Source organism: Staurois parvus, unplaced genomic scaffold, assembly GCF_062004578.1.
Source record: "Staurois parvus isolate SC_StPar_1 unplaced genomic scaffold, SC_StPar_1.0 ptg000538l, whole genome shotgun sequence".
NCBI lineage: Eukaryota > Metazoa > Chordata > Amphibia > Anura > Ranidae > Staurois > Staurois parvus.
Genome location: NW_028318334.1, coordinates 4,942,501 through 4,964,956, shown reverse-complemented (window position 1 = coordinate 4,964,956; position 22,456 = coordinate 4,942,501). Strand labels below are relative to the sequence as shown.

The window sequence follows — 22,456 nt, the reverse complement described above, 5'->3', positions numbered from 1 at the left end:
GTCCGGTATTTCTACCGCCGCCATGTCAGAATACCGGGCCAGCCGCTCAGCTATGCAGTGGGACCTTACCTGTTCCTCTATCCAGCGGCACGCTGTCTTCCCGGCTTCTGTAGTGTGCGTGACAGCCGGGTCCCAAGTGCGCATGCGCAAGAAGCGGTGCTCTTTGTGAATGGTAAGGCGGTACCTGGGACACATGAGAGATCCCAGAAGCCGCCGGACCAATCACAAAGTGCAGCGCTTCTCGCTCATGCGCACTGGGCATCCGGCTGTCCGCCGAGCGCCCACACTACAGAAGCTGGGTAGACAGCGCGCGGCTGGATAGAGGAACAGGTAAGATCAAAGAACAACTCCGCGGAAGTAAGAGCGGGTACCTGTCAAATTCAGGTACCCGCTCCCCCCCTCCCCAAAGGTCAGCAGTCATCTCCTGTACTGTCCACAGTCTCTGGTCATCTCCTGTACTGTCCGCAGTCTCTGGTCATCTCCTGTACTGTCCGCAGTCTCTGGTCATCTCCTGTACTGTCCGCAGTCTCTGGTCATCTCCTGTACTGTCCGCAGTCTCTGGTCATCTCCTGTACTGTCCGCAGTCTCTGGTCATCTCCTGTACTGTCCGCAGTCACTGGTCATCCCTGTACTGTCCGCAGTATCTGGTCATCTCCTGTGCTGTCCGCAGTCTCTGGTCATCTCCTGTACTGTCTGCAGTCTCTAGTCATCCCTGTACTGTCCGCAGTCTCTTGGTCATCCCCTGCACTGTCCGCAGTCTCTGGTCATCTCCTGTACTTTCCGCAGTCTCTTGGTCATCCCCTGCACTGTCCGCAGTCTCTGGTCATCTCCTGTACTTTCCGCAGTCTCTTGGTCATCCCCTGCACTGTCCGCAGTCTCTGGTCATCTCCTGTACTGTCCGCAGTCTCTGGTCATCTCCTGTACTGTCCGCAGTCTCTGGTCATCTCCTGTACTGTCCGCAGTCTCTGGTCATCCCTGTACTGTCCGCAGTCTCTGGTCATCCCTGTACTGTCCGCAGTCTCTGGTCATCTTCTGTGCTGTCCACAGTCTCTGGTCATCTCCTGTACTGTCTACAGTCTCTGGTCATCCATGTACTGTCCGCAGTCTATGGTCATCTCCTGTACCGTGTCCGCAGTCTCTGGTCATCCCTGAACTGTCCGCAGTCTCTGGTCATCCCTGTACTGTGTCCGCAGACTCTGGTCATCTCCTGTACTATGTCTGCAGTCCATTAGTTCAGAATTTTTTTTTTCCTGTTTTCTGCCTCTAAAACCTAGGTGCGTCTTATGGAGTGAAAAATATGGTATATATTCAATACTTTCCTTTCTGTAAAAGTATCTTATCTAAATCACCTCTTCTTGAAGAGATATTTAACAGAAAGATTCCCTTTACTTTCAGACCTTCCGTTTTCCCTTTATGTACATCCTTAAAGTGCTGGGCTAGGGGATTCTCTCTCTCCTTTTCATTTCTATTTTTATTATCATTCTTAATGTCCCTCAGATGTTCTCCAACTCTTATTCTCAATGGTCTTTTAGTTTTCCCTATGTAGATTTTTGTACATGGGCATTCTATCATATAAATCACTTTACTACTAGAACAAGTAATAAAGTTTCTAATTTTGAATATTTGGGATTTATCAGTATTGAAGAATTGATCCATTTTATGTACAAAAGGGCAAACTTGACAATGGCCTCATGGATGCATACCTACCACTTTATTAATTCTTGTTAACCAATTTTCTCTAGGGACCTTCTTAAATTCAGATTGAACCAATAAATTGTTTAGATTAGAAGTTCTTTTAGCCACCATTTGTGGTTTTTCTCCTACAATTTGCACTATTCCTGGGTTCATGGTTAATAAGTGCCAATGTGAATTTTGGATCTTTTTACCCTCATTCCATTATTGTCCAAATTTAGTTATAAACCTCACTGGTTGATTCTGTTATTTATCAATTTTATTTGGGTTAACTTTATTGATTAGTTCTTTTCTAGTCTTATATGAAGCTTTACATTTGGCTCTGAATTTCAAAGTGTTTTTGAACTAAAAAGAATATGACAGGAATAGATTTAATTAGAGAATTTTGGAGATTATTTTGATATTAATATCCACGTGGCTATTTGATGAATATATAATTTGGAGAAAAGAACACTTTCTGGGATAGATTTGAGGAATTTGGCCATTTCCTTAACCCCTTCACGCCGGCCGCACGCAAATGCGTGCCTAGACGCCGAGCGGCCGCACATTTGTGTTCATGTAACAAAAAACATATGTGCTGAGAGCGTGCGCCCTACGTGCTCCCAGCACACGTGAGGTACTCACAGAAAGGTCCCGGTCCACTCTCTTTCGGACCTTTCCCGATCATATGACCGGCCACATGACACTAAGCCACACCCCGGCCCACCCACCTCCCGGCGCAGGAACTCCTCTTCACGCCGGGACGATCCGGCGTGAAGGGGTTAATGTTCTTTCTCAATCATATGTTTTTCTATGGAATTTTGGATTTCAATGTAGTGATGACATGTAGGAACAGCTAAAGAAGAAACCGTATTTACTAGATCATACAGTTTGGAACTTTACATCAGATGAATACAGAAGGATTTCCATTGCCTCACATCGATTATTTTTGCCCATACAGCCATCAGTTCTTTATTTTAATTCTTTGATTTTAATATGATTGCAACATGTTCACCGTGTCGATGTCTTCCTTTTTTATGATCCATGTGATCCAATAAATACACAATTGCATTCACTCCTATAATGATATATTACTCCGCATAGGATATAATTAACCATCTTTCAGGCAGTTTTGCACTAGTCAACTGCCATTTTGTTTCTTTATGTAAAAATATACCATGCCTGGAATTCTCCTTTAAGGATTAATTATTTCAATGTAAATTCTTAACCTAACGTTCAATGGCAAAACTTTTGTTTTTTTTCTTTTTTGGTTTTGGATAGAGTGAAGAGGGATTAGGACACCTGTCAGGTTTTCTTTTATTGCTGCCTGTGTCTCCATTTGGGAGGGTTAAGTGGTAACTGAAGATTAAGTGTTAAGATTTTGTCAAGGGTTTATTTAAAGGGCTAAGTGTTAGGGTTAAAGTAGAACACCAGTATGCAGTAATCTATATTTTTATACTTCAACCCCCCCAATACTGTACAGCTTTCTTCTCTCTTATAACATTTAACTGACATTTTCAAGTTTACTACCTTAATAATGGAATGTCGGTTCACATATATGCGGACTGTATGCGATTTGAACCGCATCCAATCCGCATGACATGCAAAATAACATTGCTTTCTATGGTGCCTGTCACATATGTCTAGTGCACTGGTAGTGCAGATTCAGTGTGGTTTGAAAAAGAGTCATGTACAATTTCTGAGCAATGACTTCAGGTTCAGATTGCAGGCTATTGACTTCTATGGGAACCGCATATGTGTGAACAGGATAAAATCCTGATCTAATCTTGTCCTGAACCTGATGTAAACCTGACATGAACCGCTGAACAACTACTGTGTCAATTAGCTGTGAAACCTGAGCCTCAATCTGCACCGCACACATTTGTGAATCGGCTCCGAAAGAAACCGGCACTATGAAAGTTGTGAAGTCAGCGGGTCTTGTGGAAGACTGATCATCTTGCAGATTGGAAGTTTGCCTACTGCAGTTCCCTTCAGTGTAAATTCAGAGGCACATAGTGGGAAAAGGAGGGTAAGAAGATTACAGAGCAACACAGTTTTCCACCAAGCATCACAGGTAGAAGCAGATATGACAGAAACAGATGAGGCTTGAGTTCCACTTTAAGGGTTAATGTTTGGGGTTGGGTATTAAGGCTTGAGTGAGGGTTAAGTGTTGGGGATAGGTTGAGGAATAGGTTAGATGTCAAGGACACTTTTGAGCGGTAATTAATTTTCCATGTTTTTGCCACCAAAACTGCTCAATAAGAAAACAAAAAAAAAAACTCTAGGTTTCTAGCACCGAAACTAACAGCTTACTGGCAGGTAGTGTGATCCAATGGTGTGTATGGGCCCTGGGGGTACTCTTGGCCCTTACTTAATTTAGCACAGAGCCCACCTGCAACATGAGGCTGAGAATAAGCTTCCAGGACTGGCAAGAGAACGTAGGGGTAAAGCTCAATTTACCACAGTGTGTTAACCTTATTTTGTATGTTAGTATTTATCTTATGTGAAGCTCCTTTTCATTAAAATGTTAATGACCAACCTAAATTCTTCAGTATATATACAGTTTGTATATACAGTATGTGCATATCTACTGATATATACTGAGAGTGTGTGTATATATCTATCTATCTATCTATATATATATATATATATATATATATCACACACTTAGGTCCATATATATTTGGACACAGGCACAATTTTAGTTTTTTACAGGTATTTACCAAACATATTCAAGCTATAGTTATATAATGGATATGGGCTGAAAGTACACACTCACAGGTTTAATTTGAGGGTATAAAAAGAAAACAAACAGAGGGCACACCAGCCTAGTGCATTATCATAAAAAATATTTAATAAAAGGAAAAAGAGTAAGCATCGTACTCACAATTGAAATACAGGACAAAGGCACATCACACTAAACAGTGGTGTCCAATCCACACTGCATATATAAATGGAACCCTGCACTTCCAACAGGCTAACGCGTTTCGAGGACTCAACCTCTTCCTCAGAGCCCAGAAGAGGAGGGGGCAGAAGAGGAGCAGTGTATACAGAGAGGCTCCCTCACTGGCTGTCACTATATGTCAGTGCCAGTTTTTTAAATGCAATTGCCGGATTTTTTATTCTTCACTACAGCTCAGAGAATGAGCTGTCACTTTCCCCGGAGCTAAAGGAAACTTTGTTTTTTAGCTCAGGGAAAGAAACTAAATAGAAACTTTTGTTTATTTTAGCTCAGGGGAAGTGATAGCTCATTCTCTGAGCTATAGTGAAGAAAAACAAGCCAGCAATTGCATTTAAAAACAATGCCATTTTTTAAATGTAATTACTGGCCTTTTTTTCCTTCACTATAGCTCAGAGAAGGAGCGGTCATTCTCGGAGGGCTAAAAATAACAAAGGAGCAGGATCACCCAGTGACATTACCTAATGACTCTGCCCCTTAGTTTCCTTTAGCTCCAAGGGAAAGTGACAGCTCATTCTCTGAACTATAGTGAAGAAAAAAAAAAGCTGGTAATTGCTTTTAAAAACTGGCACTGACTTATAGTGACAGCCAGTCACTGTATATACTGCTCCTCTCCCTCCTTTCTCTACGCCCCCCCCTTTCCCTAATATCTGCAGTACACACAGTCCCCTGTATCGGCATCTGTGTCGGCTAAACCTTTTCTAGCGGCAAAATGGCAATAGGTCTATTTTCGGTCGATATGTTTTGGTGGCCGAAATTTTGGTACATCCCAATTGGCAATAACTGCCTGAAGTCTGGAACCCATGGACATTACCAAAGACTGGGTTTCCGCTTTGCCAGGCTCTAACTGCAGCTGTCTGAGTGAGCTCAGCAACATAAAAAGGCATGGACGTCCACAGAAGACAACAATGGTGGATGATCGCAGGGTCCTCTCTATGGTAAAGAAAAACCCATTCAAAACATCCAGACAAGGACACTCTCCAGGAGGTGGGCGTATCATTGTCAAAGTCTACAATCAAGTGAAGACTTCACGAAAGCAAATACAGAGGGTTCACCACAAAGTGCAAACCATTCTTAAGGCTGAAGAATAGAAAAGCCAGATTAGACTTTGCCAAAAAACATCTAAAAAAGCCAGACCAGTTCTGGGCAAGCATTCTTTGGACGGATGAAAGTAAGATTAATCTGTACCAGAATGAGGGGAAGAAAAAAGTGTGGAGATGGCATGGAACAGCTCATGATCCAAAGCGCACAATGTCATCTGTAAAACATGGTGGAGGCAGTGTGATGGCATGGGCATGCATGGCTTCCAGTGGCACTGGGTCATTGGTGTTTATTGATGATGTGACAGAAGGCAGAAGCAGCCGGATAAATTCTGCAGTGTTTACAGATATACTGTCAGCCCAGATTCAGCCAAGTGCAGCAAAGTTGATTGGATGGTGCTTCACAGTACAGATGGACAATGATCCAAAACACACTGCAAAAGCAACCCAGGAGCTTTTTAAGGAAAAGAAGTGGAATATTCTGCAATGGCCGAATCAATCACCTGATCTCAACCCAACTGAGCATGCATTTAACTTGCTGAAGGCAAAACTAAAGACAGAAAGACCCACAAACAAAGAACAACTGCAGACAGCTGCAGCAAAGCATCATAAAGGAGGAAACCCAGTCTTTGGTAATGTCCATAAGTTCCAGACTTCAGGCAGTCATTGCCAGTAAAGGATTCTCAACAAAATATTAAAATTGAACATTTTATTTATGATTATATTAATTTGTCCAATTACATTTGAGCCCTGAAAATGGAGGGACTGTGTATAAAAATGGTTGCAGTTCCTAAAATTTGTACTTGATATTTATGTTCAACCCCTTGAATTAAAGCTGAAAGTCTGCACTTCAAATTAATTTGGATTGTTTCATTTAAATTTTTTCTGGTGGTATACAGAGCCAAAAGTATGAAAATTGTGCCTGTGTCCAAATATATATGGACCTAATTGTATAGTCTGCGCAGAAACAGAAAGAAGGACAGAGCACACCAAAAATTAGAAAGGAGCCTGAAGGTTTTTTGATGTCCAGTGTGATGCTGAAAACTCCTGTGTGGGAAACTGGATCTAAGAATGAGTGTGCACCTGAAAAAAGTGGGCGCGAGCCCATAAATATACATGGCGAGTGGACTGAGTCCTTGAAAGCTCTACCGTTGATGCTAAATCTTTACAATATATAGACTTGCATAGACTTTTTTTTTTTTAAGGAACGTTTATTCATGCTAATTAAAAATGCTTATTAATATTCGTGTTCTCTTTTTAAATACAGGATGTAATCTTCCTGATACACTAAATTCATGGTTCCTTGTGACACAGCTCCATGTGTGGTAAGTAGGATATTGGTTTTTGAGTATTTTTTTGTATGTGCTCTTCTATTGTTTTGTCTGTTTATGAGCTGCTTACTGGCTATCATGCGCTACTTTCTATGGCACTGAACAGTATACCTTTTCATCTACTAAACAAGTAGTCAACATTAACAGAGCATAGATTAAAATCATTTATTTACCAGTGGAATTATTCAGTTCATTTCTCCAGTTTTATTCAAAGAGGGGGACTTTACCTTACCAACCAGTCAAAAGCTTACCTTTTATTTTCAACCCTTTATTAAAAAAATAATCAGCCGTCTGCAATTGGTTACCTTGGAAATCGCCTTCACGGTTTTACCATATTTTTACATAAATCCACTTCTGTTTGTTCTCAAATCGTCCTGTAAAATGGATTGTAGTTATTTTGTTTGCAAACGTGAACCTATAGTAAAATGTCTGAAATCTATATTAATGACCTTTCTGCCAGGGACAAAGCATTTTGGTGTGCATGTTAATGTGCCCAATCCACAACTGTTTTTTGACAATTGGGATACTGATAAACCCTCATATTTGTATAGTAAGCTGTGCATTGTGTTCCCTGTTGCATCTCACTGCAGGATCAGTAGTCAGATCTTCAGGAATGGCTAAGTACTTTATTATGCACACGCACATTACAGATGCTTGTGTCTACCACTTTTCTAGTGTTTCCATGGTGTTTAGTGGCAGCATGAGAATGTGCACAACAGACTCCTCATTTCCAGTGGTCTACAAATGTTTAGGTGACAGCAGTGGTGGCTGTCAGACAGACATGAACAACCCCTATCCTCACAGCTCTTGTCTGGGGCAAATGGTGACCGCTAGAAAACACTGCTTTTACCGACTAAATATGATTTTTCTTCTGTTATGGAAAGTTTTATGCCTAGATTATAAAATTCTGTTGCTCCTCCTTTTCAGAAACACCCATTGTCTCATTACCCACTGGATTCTGACGCAGAGATTCCTAATGTTTCAGAGATCCTCCAGAGGACTTATTTATGGATGCTGCATCTTTTCCTTCTCTAGAGGACTAGAGGTGACTTACAGTCACCGTTTTTAGTGTCACCACAGTAGAAGGGAACTGTTTTTTTTTCAAGGCTTTTCTTCGCCCACCACTACAGTGTCTACACAGTGTCTAACTTTAATTCCTTTAAACATGATCATGCTTTAAAGGATTTTCCCTCTATTCATTTTTTTACAAAGATTGGAACACCCCAGAGCAAGTTCCTGTCATTTAAATGGTTTCAGACACTATCTCTTTCCAAATTTTGACTGGTCTGGTAGATTTGGATAGTCCACTCCTCCCAAGGTTCACTCTGTGTCATACCTAACAAGACTCAGACCATTCCTATTGAAGCTGCTTTGTCATTTAAGGATCCTACAGACAGAAAGTTGAAAGCACTTTCTCTATCCATCCACATTTTAGCCTGATTTTAAACCTTTCCTAGTCGACATTCTAATTACTCAAACCTTAATTACTGGGTCTATATCGTTCTGGGAGGTTTTGGTCCTCAGTTTAATGATCACCCTGACCAGATGACTGTTGCTTCGCATTTTAAGTATGTCAAGGTACTGAATGCTAGCTGTAGTCGTATCTCAGGCATTTCTGTCTTCAATTTTGATTTGCAGAGTGATCTGGCCTAAATCTTGGTGGGCAGAGAGCAACTGTGTACTTCCAGCTGCCCTTTGTAAGAATACATCTTTTCAGCTCTTCGTGGAATTCTTTATTAACAAAAAGACGTGGGGGATACGAGTACTCCTCACCGCAGATACACTACCATAGGAATTAAAAATGCAAGGTAATCTTGAACCAGGGAGTTATTGTTCCCATTCCTTCAAAACGTTTCAAGTTTTTTGCTCAGACCTGTTTATAGTTCTAAAACCCAAAGGGAGACCCTCATCCCATTCTTGCTTTAGAGGTTCTGAATACCGTCATATTCCTTCAAAGGTTTTGGTTAGAATCTATTAGGTTATTTATTGCCTCCCTCAAAAATCTTTTTTTAGCATACATCGACATAAAGTATGCATATTTCACACATTCCTATATTTACAGGTCTTTTCTTTGCATGCAACAACCAATAGTTTGTGACTTTTCTCTTCAGTCTTCAGGAGAGTGTTCACAAAGGTTTTTGCAGAGTTTCTGGGCCTTCATCATCTCAAAAATATCCTAGTCATCGGATATCCGGATGATCTGTTGCTGCAGGACTTTCTAATCAAATGCGTCAGTCTTGTTGCAGACCTTTGAATTCATCTCATCGCCTGGAATACTTTGGACTTCTCCAAGATACCTTCAAGCCATGGTCTTTCTTCCCCAAGAGAAATTGACAAAACTGCAGGGTCAGGAATGGCAATTTCAAAACTGACACTTATCTGACCTATGAGGTGGCATACAGATTGATGGTATGTACCTTTTGAAGCAGTTTCCTTTGCTCAGTTCCACTCCAGAAGGGAGGTCCTCTGTATGTGGTACAAGTTCAAGTGGTTCTAAGGGCTTGTTTATTTTTCTTTAAAATAATAAACATATCATACTTGCCTGCTTTGTGCAATGGTTTTGCACAGAGCAGCCCTGATCCTCCTCCTCTTTTCGGAACCCATGCTGGTGCTTCTAGCCCCTGCCGCTTGCCAAGTGCCCCCAGTGCAAGCAGCACTTGAGCATGCTCGCTCCTGAGTCGCCTCTGTGTGTCTGTGGAACACACAGACCGTGGCTCAGTCCTGCCTCTTGCTCCCGCATCACTGTTATCATTGACAGCAGCAGGAGCCAATGGCTCCCACTGCTGTGTCTCAGCCAATGAGGAGAGAGAGTCCAGGGAAAGCTGCTGCTGTCGTGCACATCTCTGGCACGAGATGGGGCTAAGGTAAATATTGGGGGGCTGGCTTTGGAAGGCAGGTTTTTTTCTTCCTGTACAATGGAAGATTGTCATGATGAATACAAACCTGTTGGGTTTGGGACGGAGCTCTAGACCATCTGTCTGTTCAGGGTTGTTGCTCCTCAAAGGAATCCAAACTTCCAATCCACATCCTAGAGTTGTAAGTGATTTTGTCTGTCATTATTTCATTTCATCCTACTCCTGACTGGTCTGGCCTGGGTTCAGTCAGACAATGCCACAGCTGTGGCTTACATCAGTCTGTACGTGCTCTCAGTTTCAGAGCTGTAGGAAAAGTCAATGAACTATGAGCATTCTGATCGGGTACACCTGTTGCAGTGGCAGACGAGAATTTTAGTTTATCTATTCATAGATACCTGTGAATGAATGATGTGGTTGAGCAGGTGAACACCACATAGCTGTGCTGATTTTTAATGTGACAGTGGCTGCAGAGGAGAGGAACCCCTCACCTTCTATCACAGAGAAGGGAGGCTAAGGAGGGGAGGGGGTCTGCTTGAACAAAAGGTGAACCTATTCTTTAACTCTTGTTACCACTGGGGTCCTTGGGTGCTCCAAGAGGTTTGGATAGCTTCTCTTATACCTCTTTTGCATGTAGGCATGACTGTCTCCACATGGAAGCGCGATCATCCAGTGGCTACATCTTTGTATGTTGTCTTGCCCTGTGTTTCTGTTCCAGTGATACCCATTCCCATTATTTCATATTCTGGTATCCCAGAAGAAGGAAGTTGTAATACACCTGCCCAGCAGAGTCATTAACAGCAATAAAATCGGATACTACTTAATCCAAAATGTTTCAGATAGAGTAGTGGGATGATTTCATTAGTTTTTATTTGCTCCATAACTCTTTCTTTTTCAGTTTTGGATAGAGTGGGAAATCCTTGAAATTTATTTTTGTCTTTGATTCCACTGGAGAGATTTCCTCCTGTGCTCCACCATAAGAAATAAAGTGGTTGTTGAAGGGCCAGAAAGGCATAAGTAGCAGCAATAATATTTTCAAAAGTTCTAACCCCTAGGAAGGTATTTTTTTTACTATGTCCCCTTTGTAAAAATTTCCTATCACATCCTGTCTTGACAGGGAAGTGACACCAAGCATTTGAGCTTCCTCCTGGAACTGTAGTAACTCCAGTTACCATATTAGTAGCTACTAGCTTGGTTAGAGATGGATAGAACAGAATTATGTATAGAAATGATAAAAAATCTTGTATCTTTTATACCAATATCTGAGGTGTACGAAAACCGTTTTATTGCTGCAGGTAGCACGCTTCAAAATAACAAAATCAACAAATATTACTAAAGTTGCTCAAAAGTGGTTTATTTAAAATGGCCCTGCTAGGATTTTCACTGCGAATTGTCAGAAGATTTTAAGAGTTATTACGCTGACATTTATGTTACACCTAAAAAATACACATACAATTTTCCTAAATTGCAGATTTGTTGCTTGTGAAAATATTTAACACCTAGGCAATATTTTTCCTTTTCATCTGTGGAATAAATAGCCAAAAAAGAGAAAAAAAATATTGTTTAATCTAGCATTATTGAAAAGGTCAGCGTATGTTGTGGCAAAGGGGAAGGTATATTTCTTAATGTGTAACAGGAACCTTGCTGAAGTACATTCAAACATTTGCTAACATGCCGGCAAGAGCTAACACATCATAAATTGAGCTGATTGCTAGGCTTGTCTTTAGCTGAAATGTATGGGGCCTTATTTAAACCCGGCAGTATTTTTAATGTCCTGGGTCGCCAAACCGTTTCCTTCAAGGCCTGGAATCCCCTCGATCCGGCCGCAAGGATGGAATGCCGCGGTTTTCTGGCTATTTATCCCACTGCTGGGGTTATGATGTGATATTTGGAAATTCAGTTGACCTTGAAGATTTTCGTGGACTTTAAGCAAGTTAACATTTATATATGGAAAACAACATTTTTCAGAATTCTGCCATGCTTATAATCTTATAATCACTTAGTTGTGCTGGGCCATGGTGTATGCTGGTAGCGTTCATCCATAATTCAAGCTGCAATTTGCATGCTATACTTGTGTTTCAATATGCTTTTTTGGAAATATATTTTGTTTTGTTTTTTTTAAGTCATGAGAGGCACGTTGTAACTATGCAATAGCTGATTGCATGTAAGTGTAGTCATTCTTGCATTAATCACTACTTTGCATAGTTTCCCATTATAAATTGTCATTATATTATTATATCATCATAAAATATATATGAAATTAGCAACATTCAATTCAAATTTGCATCATGAAATCGTGAAATTTTGGCATTGATATTGAAAATATGATTGATCATGCCAAAAAACTGCTGACTTTTGTTTAAGGAAGCCATTAATTATCACAGTTGTTTGGCTCTTTGTAAATCATAATTATAACCAAAATCACCCAAATGGCCTTGATCAAGTTTACATACCCTGGAATGCTTGGCCTTGGTACAGACACACACAGGTTAAAATGGCAGTTACAGTGGAGCCTTTGATACTGTGCGCCTCCTAACATTACTCTCTACTGGATTAATGGAAGACATTCCTGTGATCTCATGGAACATTAGAGCCCCCAATGACCCACTGAAGAAGATAATGGTAACTACAGTACTACGTAAACATCAGCCTGCTATATGTGGCCTGCAGGAGACTCATCTCACCAGGGACACTCTGTCTATGACAAGTTTTTCCTGGGCGGAGTGGATGTATCACCCACACCACCTATTCATGTGGGGGGTGTGTATTGACGCATAAAGCCATACCTTACTGGGAGCTGGTGTGTGAAATTGATCCCGAGAGCAGATTTTTATTCATGTTGTGTATGCTATACTCTGTTTTCTGTGTCTTAGCAGTTATTTATATACTTCCACCCTTTTCAACCAATACCTTGAGACAATTGGTAGAGTTTTGCTTGACAAGCCTAATGTGCCATTGTTTGTGCTGGGCGACTTTAATGGGTATCTGGATCCCACTTTAGATGAGCACTCTTAATTTGGTGTTTCCAACTAACCTACTTTTAGCCACTAAACAATGTCTTTTAGGTATTTTAGATAATGTTACCCAAGATACATTTATACTAGAAGCCCTCTCCAAGGCCCTGTTCCAGGCACGCAAGGCTATTCTTGTGTTTTGAAATCAGAAACTCCCCCTACTATGGAGGATTGGAGGCAGAATATGGGAACCATCTTGCGATACGATCGCTTAATTTACCAACATCGTGGGTGCCCAGGTAAATTTGAGAAGCTCTGGGAAGCATGGTTGGCCACTCCGGGATTAGCCCCATTGGATGTGATAATGCATAGGCTGTTGTAATTGTCCTCTCACGATGTGCTTTGCCTGTTGTGTTATTCGCCTCGATTATCATGTAGGAAGATTTATCTGCTGTATTTTCCACTGGTCCACTGTTGGAGGGGAACATCTACTGCTCTGTGCCTGTGGGGTTCTGCATGTGCCTTTACTGCATAATAATACCACAATCTTGTACATGTTTGTTCATTGGAAAACTGGTAACACTAGAAATTTTCTGTTAGTACTTTTGTTCTTTTTGTTAATGGCTGAGTCTTTCATAATGTGTTATATTTGGTAATGCACTCTGTACTATGCATGCCTTTAAACATTAATAAATAATATTTCTAATTTTAAAAAATGTCAATTAAAGGTCCATTTCCCACATCTGTGGCTTTTTAAATTGCAATAAGTGTATATGTATAAATAGTCGATGCATTTGTTATCTCTTATGTGGATCCACTGAGCAGGCTAGATACTTAGCCATGGGGAGCAGAAAAGAACTGTCAAAAGACCTGTGTAACAAGATAATGGAACTTTCTAAAGATGGAAAAGGATATAAAAAATATCCAAAGCCTTTAATATGCCATTCAGTACTGCTCAATCACTTTTAAGAACTGGAAAATTATGGGATCCCTTGATTCCAAGCCAAGATCAGGTAGACCAAGAAAGATTACAGCCACAATTGCCAGAAGAATTCTTTGGGATACAAAGAAAACCCCACAGGTAACCTCAGGAGAAATATAGACTGTTTTGGAAAAGGACAGTGTGGTTCTTTCAAGGAGCAAAATACAATGATACTTGAATAAAAATTAGCTGAATGGTCAAATTGGCAGAATGCAGCCTTTACACCAATGCCACAAAATCCCAGGTACAATATGCCTGACAACATCTTAACATGCCTCACAGCTTGTGGCACAATTTAATCTGGAGTGACAAGACCCACATAGAGCTTTATGGTCACAACCATAGGCGCTATGTTTGGAGAGGGGTCAACAGCGACAAGAATCCCCACTGTGAAGCATGATGGTGTCTCACTGATGTTTTGGGGGGTGTTGAGCTCTAATGGCATGGGCAGCTTGTGAAAATTGATAGCAAGATAAATGCAGAATGTTATTAAAAAATACTGGCAAACAATTTGCATTCTTCGTCACGAAAGCTGCACAAGGGACGCCCCTGGACTTTCCAGCATGGGAATGACCCTAAGCACAAGGCCATGTTGACCTTCCAGTGGTTACAGTACAAAAAGGTGAAGGTTCTGAAGTGGCCATCACAGCTTCCTGGCCTTAATATCATCAAGCCACTCTGGGGGGGGGATCTCAAATGTGCACTTCATGCAAGACAACCAAAGACTCTGTATGACCTGGAGGCATTTTGCCAAGACGAATGGGCAGCTATACCACCTGCAAGAATTAAAGACCTCATAGAGAACAATTACCAAAGACTGCACGCTGTCATTGATGCTAAAGGGGCAATACACAGTATTAAAAACTAAGGGTATGCAGATTTTGAACAGGGGTCATGTTATTTGTTTACTTGTTGCCAAGTTTTGTTTTATGATTGTGCCATTCTGTTATGACCTACAGTTGAATATGAATCCCATAAGAAATAAAAGAAATGTGTTTTGTCTGCTCACTTATGTTTACGGTGCAAACTGTATATTACCAATTCTCCAAGGGTATGCAAACTTTTGAGCACAACTGTAGATTGGGCAAATCAAGCAGTCACTGTGCCCTGTGAATAGGCATGGCTGTGTCACACATTTCAGAGCCTGCCTTCTGAACTACAGAGGGGCTGAGAGGAGGAGTTTCAGGAGGCGGAGTCAATATAGAGGTCACAGCTTGCAGGTAGCAAGGTACCATGGGATATGTAGTCCTTAGAAATGGAAACTAAACTACAGAGGAGAAGCTGCAAAGCATGCAGGGAATTCAGGAAGTTGTGGAAAGAGCCAGCAGACAGGCAACACTCGCAACATGAAAGGAGGTTTTTCATGTAAGTTTATTTTATATTGTGAGACATAACTATTGCTTGTATTAATATTTCAATGATGGTAATATAAAATAAAAGTGTTTTTATATCTGCGTTTCTTTTCTCTTCATCCTCTTGCCACCGGCTGCACACATATATGCAGCACTGTTAAATCTAATTACCGTGCTGAGAGTGCGGTCCCTGCACGCTCCCAGCTTGGTAGCCGGCAGTGATCTGTAAGCTCTCGGTGCATATTTGCGTTCGGGAGCTTTCCGATCATATGACCGCTGTGACAGCCAATCACAGCAGTCACATGACCCGAAGGCCCCCCTCCTCCTCTCAGTTTTTAGAACCCTTAAAGGGCCAGAAGGCAGCCAGCGCCAAGGAGTTATAACAGTGGTATTGGTGTGGGAAACCCTTACTGCTGATTTATAAATGAGGCCCTAAGTGCTAGTTTTAGGATTATCATTATTTATGTACTGTAATAATCTTAATGCACTTAATGCAAAGTAGATGATATAACAAAGGAGAATAGTATAAGCACAGACCATTATTTGGCAAAAATTATTGATAACTTGAAACAAGAAACTTTGTTATTCTGGAAGAATAAGAGGTAGAAAGAATAGACAAAGGAATGAGGAATATGTATATGACGTGATGGTGTATAACTCTTCAAACAAAGAAACAGTGGTAGATCTTCATGACTGTAGAGATATAATTTGCTTAAGCCAGCACAGATCCCTTAAAGCAGCATACACCTATTCAAAAGAACTGGCCAATCACAAGACAACTGATATATACTTAATCCCCTCACTCTGCATGAATTTCTATTACTGCTAATAAGTTTGCTCATTTTTGTATAGGATATTGTACCTTCCCACTGCAAATGATGACATTAGTACTGTCACCAATAATCTGGATTTGGAGCTGACTTCTAATCTGAGATCATGTTGAAGAAGAAAAAATATTTCTTTGTATAATGCTTTGTGCTAAAATGCTAATCTACTCCAATTATGGAAATAGGAGACCACTGGATTACAGGATAAGTTCACCTTTGGGAACATGTTACATGTTCCACCCATTTTTAGGGTAGAACATGTAACTTGTTCCCAAAGCTGTAGCCTCAACCCCCCCCCCCCCCGACAGTTCAGGAGACACCATGCTCAAAAGCTTGCCTACCCCTGGTATACAATATTGTAGTTTCTTGAAAGAGGCAGTAATCTCTTCTTGGGTTAGATCATTCAGAGATTCCGCTTAGTGATTTCAAAATCTCCTGTTAATGAAAAGTGTGGAAAAAATGGCGCAAGACAATATATGCAGAAAACACATTATAGACAATTCACACAAATATAACAGCGCTAAAAGTGAAAAGTACTATACAAAGTTCACCTGTTCTTTAGATTCATGCAGTGTTCTGTGTGCTGTAGAGTAAGTCCAGTCTGATGTATTGAAGTGGAACTTCAGTTCCACTCAGTACCAGCTCCACTCCCACCCCCACCCACCAGCACGGCCATTATAGAGCATGTGTAAATTTGCCAATGGTCTTTGCCTCACCTTTCGGTCCTGGCAGAGGCTCTTTGGTACACCCATGCACACATGTGTATTCCTGCACAAAGATGGCAACGTCTTGGGAATTTCCTGTAAATGCTCAGGTGGTTGTGGAAAGCCACACAAGTGCAAATGTGCTGCAGAGCCTGTTCATGCCTTAACCACTTCCAGACCGGACACTTCTACCCCCTTCCTGACCAGGGCAATTTTCAGCTTTCAACGCTATCACACTTTGAATGACAATTGCGCGGTCATGCAACACTGTACCCAAATGAATTTCTTACCATTTTTTTGAGACAGATAAAGCTTTATTTTGGTGGTATTTATTCACCACTGGGATTTTTATTTTTTATGCTATGTAAATGAAAACATCCAAAAATTTTGAAAAAAAGTGTTTTTTTTATAAAATTTTGCAAATAAATAATCTTTCATCATAAATCTTGGCCAAAATTTATTCCGTTATCTTTTTAGTAAAAAAAAAATCCAAATTAGTTTTATAACCAAAAAGTATAATTTTTAAACATTTTTTTTTACATTTTTATTTAATTTTTTTATATTATTTTTTATTTTAATTTTTTTTTTACATACTGTCACCCTAGCAGTACAGTGTCACCATGGTGACACTGTACTACTTGTGGGGGTGATGAAGATTTTTTTTTTTTTTACACTGATTGCTTTTACACCCATATAGGATGTAAAAGCAATCATTTTTCTTTTTCTCTGTGTGCATTCTTGCACTCATTGAGAAGTACTGAGTGAGCTGTGATTGGTCACAGCTTGTCACATGGTACAAGGCTGTTGTAAATAGCCTTGTACCATGTGACCTCTGTGATCATTCACAGATTTCACACGTAGTAAGCAATGATGTCACAAGTGACATCTTGCTTACTACTTTGCATGTGATCACTGATTGGCCAATCAGTGATCACATGATCAGGACCTCGTACAGAGGTCCCGTCCGATGATCGGTGTTTCACTGTGTCCGGAGGACACAGCGGGCACCGGATCGCGGTGCTGCGCGCTCCCAAGGAGCGCGCACAAGCAGGGTGCGGGGAGGCCGTTTATAAACGGCCACCCGACCCTGCAGTGCCACCGTCCGGCCATTTATATGCAACGGCCGGTCGGGAAGTGGTTAAAGCCCTGTCGCATATCTGCATACACATGGGTGGAAGGGGGGAGGCTAAGGTTTTAAATGTCTTTTTTGATGTAGCAGAAATAATTCACTCCAGTTAAATAAAACACAAATGCCCAACTGTAAGAGAGGAACGTGAAGGCGCAACGTCACTTATACTTTAGGGTGAAGATCCACTTTAAAGTCATCAGCACTCAGAAATGACCCTTTGCATCCACTCATTGTTTCCAATGGTAAGCAAGAGCTATAGAACTTCAAAAGCTGCCATCTTTTTTGGTTCCTTAAGAGAGCATTTACATAAATACATTACCAATCAAATTGTCTGAAGGGCTGTGCTGAAAAGGTGTTGTAATGTTTAATAATGTTTTGCTGGGACGCCCTTTATAGCATTTTTGAAAGTAAATCTACATTTCTTTCTGAAATGGTTTGCAGTCTGAAAACCAAGATATTGTTGAACAGAAAAATATGACAGTTTGATATATAGCATATGATGCGAATTCTATGCATATTATGCTTGGATCTAATGTATTTCATTAGTCTTTTGCTCCCCACAGTATAGATGTGATTAGTGTCTACCTGATTGCCATCTTCTCATACATCAGGGTAATCCCTTATTATGAATATACCTTAATCATAGTAGTGTTAAACATTAATTCCAAATTCATAATTCAGCACTTATATTGATGGCAAGCTTGCAAAATATTTGGTTGGTTTTTATGATTAATCATAATTAATATTAAACTGTGTGATTGGCCTTGAACAAGTGATAGTGTTAAATTCTACAGTTATAGCTGAGACAGAAAAATGTATTTGGAGTTAATCTAACTAGCTGGAAGCTGAGTATTCTATAGAAGGGCATAGCTGGTTAAAGGTTCTCTAGTATAGAATGTTACGGGAGTGAACCAAAATAGAATTAGTATGAAATTATCTATATTCTAATAGTATCTTTGTGTGTTTCATTTATAAGTTGGTAATATGTGTTACATAAGTAGATTTTTGGTTATACAACGTTATTGAGATATGTTGTAAAGATAGATTCTTAGTTTATACTATCATTTAAACAGAGAAACTTGTCACATGAGCAGGCTGATGCAACATTGTCAGCTTATGTAGCCACTACATATGGGCTTGTCAATCAAAAGACCATATATGTAGTATCCCCTCCCTTCAATTATATCTCTCTACTAAGCAGTATTGTTTGCCATATAAGGTTCTAAGATCACAAATTATGACATGTAACATAAAAATCACTTCCTTCTTCTTGCTAAAACTCAAGCTGCATTAAAAAAGACAAGAACCACATAGAAAACTTCTGTTTTGATATTTTTGATTTACCTACACTGAACTGTTATTCATGATACGTTTTACATTGTTACATTGTTATTTTAAACCATTGTGTGATAAAATAAAATCACACTTTATTTTTTACTTCGCTGGCTCTTTAATTATTCCAAAATCGCCTATAGACATTAAAAAATTATTATATGTGTCTCAGAAAATTCTGCAAGTAGGAACTGTGGAAAGCTGTATGAAATGTAACTCTGGCAGATGTGCATTGTTACACCTAATCTCCAGAGTTTTTACAAAATAATTTGATTAAAAGACGTTCTAGACTCTATTAAGGTGCTGTTTATGATACTGCTAGAAGTTTTACAACCCTCGCCTGGCATCAAACGTTCTCGGCTTTCTCTCTAATTTGGCGCTGTTTCCTGTCAAATTGCCAAAGCCTGAAATATTTTCTTTTGTCAAATGTATTCCGATGAATGCCTGGCACAGACATGAGGTTTAAATTTGACCATTTTTGTTGCTGACTTGTGTGTTTTGAAGAAATGAGGGTGGCATCATGTTTAGTATGACTTTCCCATTTTCCCTGTGCAACACGAGCCACTATGAGCATTTTTATGCAGCTTTTTCTGCCTGAAGTTCTGGCATTTTTTTAGGCTGCCTATTGTGCATGAACCCTAAAGGTTTTTTTCACCAACTGTGCATCACAACTGGCTTTGGGATTTGTTTGGACTGTCATATAGGAGCCTCTAGTTGTCCCTTATGGAGTGATCTATATTGTAAGCAGATTTTAGACTGGCCGTGTGTGAGCAGATGTTTTACAGCCTGTAAGGTAGTGTGTCATCTGCTCAGCCTCACTTGTGGCAAGACTTGCTGCAGGCTTCTACCACACTTGGCCTGTTCCTGGATGCAGTGCAAATGCAGTGAAGGTATTTTACTCTTTGGGTGCCCAGACACATTGAGATTTTCCAACAAGCACTACCAAAATCCTTTACATTTGCTGTTATTCATATATCTGTATTCTTTGTCTAGTAAACAAAGGTGAATTATGAGTTAACCTAGTTTTCTTCTAAAATGGTTATCTGGGTCTTAGAAATCCCAAGCAATGTACAGTTTTGTGTATATAAAGTATTTTTCTGTGAACCTGCACATCAGGAAACAGATTAAAGATTACCAATCTACCGCTGGATCAATATATGGTAAATATGATAGCCACCTCACTCAACAGTCCTTTTACAAAGAACTAATCAAGCTGTTTCAGTCTTTACGCCTTTCCCCCCGTATTTCAGAGTGATTTATAAGCTACGGTACCTTGTCTAGATGTTGCTTTGCCTTTTGTGGATGACGTTAGATTGTTGATGTCAACGAGACTAAATAGCTACTTCTGCCTATGGAAAATATTGCTAACCTTTAGCAGGTTTAGTCACCTAAGTGCGTTTATTAAAATGCTGTAAACAGGAATGCAATGTTACCTTTGTGGTTTGACAATGATGAGTCAGACTTTTAATGCGCTAGAGAGCTTGCGAGCAGCCCTGATTATAGTTGGGAAGTTTATGGACTGAGAAGAACTATGTCTTTTAAACGCCAGCTTGCAGGTGCAGCAAAAAAAAAAAAAAATGCAATTTTCAAATAAAAACATAGAATTACATTACCTCACTGTTCCAATTGATAGATTGGTACAGGATGATACATCAAACATTCTTCATCCTTGCAATGTTGAGACCTTGCAAAGTGACGTTATTGGAAAACCACAGGGCCTCGAAATTGGTCTGATCTTTCTTTATTCCACAGTATTCCGCAACTGAACTGTTGAACTGTTTATAAAACTTAAGGGCATAAACTGGTGATTATACAAAAGATTGCTTGTTGGCTGTCTGTGTCTGATTTCTTTCCTTTATTTAAGAATGTTATTAAAAATTAAAGCTCATTAATCCATGACAAAGCATTTTTCTTCATGTTGTCATAGTTGTTTTTAGTAGAATTAATTACTTTGAAATTGATGTCGAACTCGAATGCCAAGTACAAACAAACAGAAACTTTCCAAGCACATTTACCAGTTTAGTTGCCCACATTTGCAAATATGCTGTATGTTGGAAGCCGTGCTGCCTCGCAAAGGCTACTACAGTCCTAACTCCTAAATTTGAGAGTCTCCAGGTTGGAGCATATATAGCAGTGGATACATTTAAGGGCTAATGTTATTGGGATGAACTTGTGAGCCACTGGAGTTAGAAATCTATATATTAGATCGCTGGAATTTGTCTCACTCTCATAAGATGTGATTTCTCTAAAAACAATAAATAATTATCCGCGCTCTAACATTACCTTGCAAATGCTATATATTGTATATTACCATAGCAATACCATTAATTCATATGTGCTGTGATGCTATCATATTATCAGCTTTTTACCTGGATTACCTAAATTAATCTTATTATATTATCTTAGTGCTTAATAAAGCTTAAAAATAAAAAATATGTAATTAAATCAAATTATGATATTTATACAGTGTGATTATTTCATTAAAAAATAAATAAATTAATAAAATTCACTGTGCCAGTGTGAAAATAAACTAAATATAAATAAATAATAATGAAAAAAATTGTGTAAATTTATATGATACAATGTGCAAATGATGCAAAGCAAACAATAAATTGTATATATATTAGTGAAATATAAATGAATAAAAATAATTAAAAAATATATCAATTCATAAAGTTCAGCAGCAAAAATGTGCAAAAAGGAAGAAAAATGTGCAAAAAAGTTTTTAGGATTCAGCAGGAAGAAGATATTGGTGATATACTCTCCTTTTCAAGTTGCTTATATTGATGCAGATGGAAACCTACTGACTGTCTTCTGAGTCTATGTAGATGTGAGGTTTTCTCCCTCCCAGAGCCTCTCCTAACTTCAATGCTCAATGTCTCCTCATATGACCCACAGAAGAAAGAAGATAAAAAGATATGGTGCCTTATCCAAGGTATAACAAACACTGTTTAATGTGCTCCCATTATGCACTCACATTGTAGTACTAAACAACACGCATATAGAAATAAAACCGCGAGCTGCGGTGATGCTCAGCCTCTCAGAAGTGTGATCACACTCTGTCAGTACTCGCTGTAATGTCAGTCCGGTACGTGGTGACGTCACTGCCTCTCTTCTTTCTTCTTTTTTGCACATTTTTGCTGCTGAACTTTATGAATTGATATATTTTTAAATTATTTTTATTCATTTATATTTCACTAATATATATACAATTTATTGTTTGCTTTGCATCATTTGCACATTGGATCATATAAATTTACACAATTTTTTTCATTATTTTTATTTATTTATATTTAGTTTATTTTCACACTGGCGCAGTGAAT

General features: G+C 39.5%; 1 protein-coding gene across 1 annotated transcript in view; it reads left to right on the top strand.

Annotated features, from left to right (window-relative positions):
- The window catches only part of UQCC1 (ubiquinol-cytochrome c reductase complex assembly factor 1), a 210,568-nt gene that overhangs the window by 77,609 nt on the left and 110,503 nt on the right, over positions 1 to 22,456 (top strand). The window contains exon 6 of the mRNA XM_089690642.1: positions 6,938 to 6,995. Coding sequence (XP_089546768.1) covers positions 6,938 to 6,995 — 58 coding nt within the window. The remainder of the gene's footprint in view (positions 1 to 6,937; positions 6,996 to 22,456) is intronic.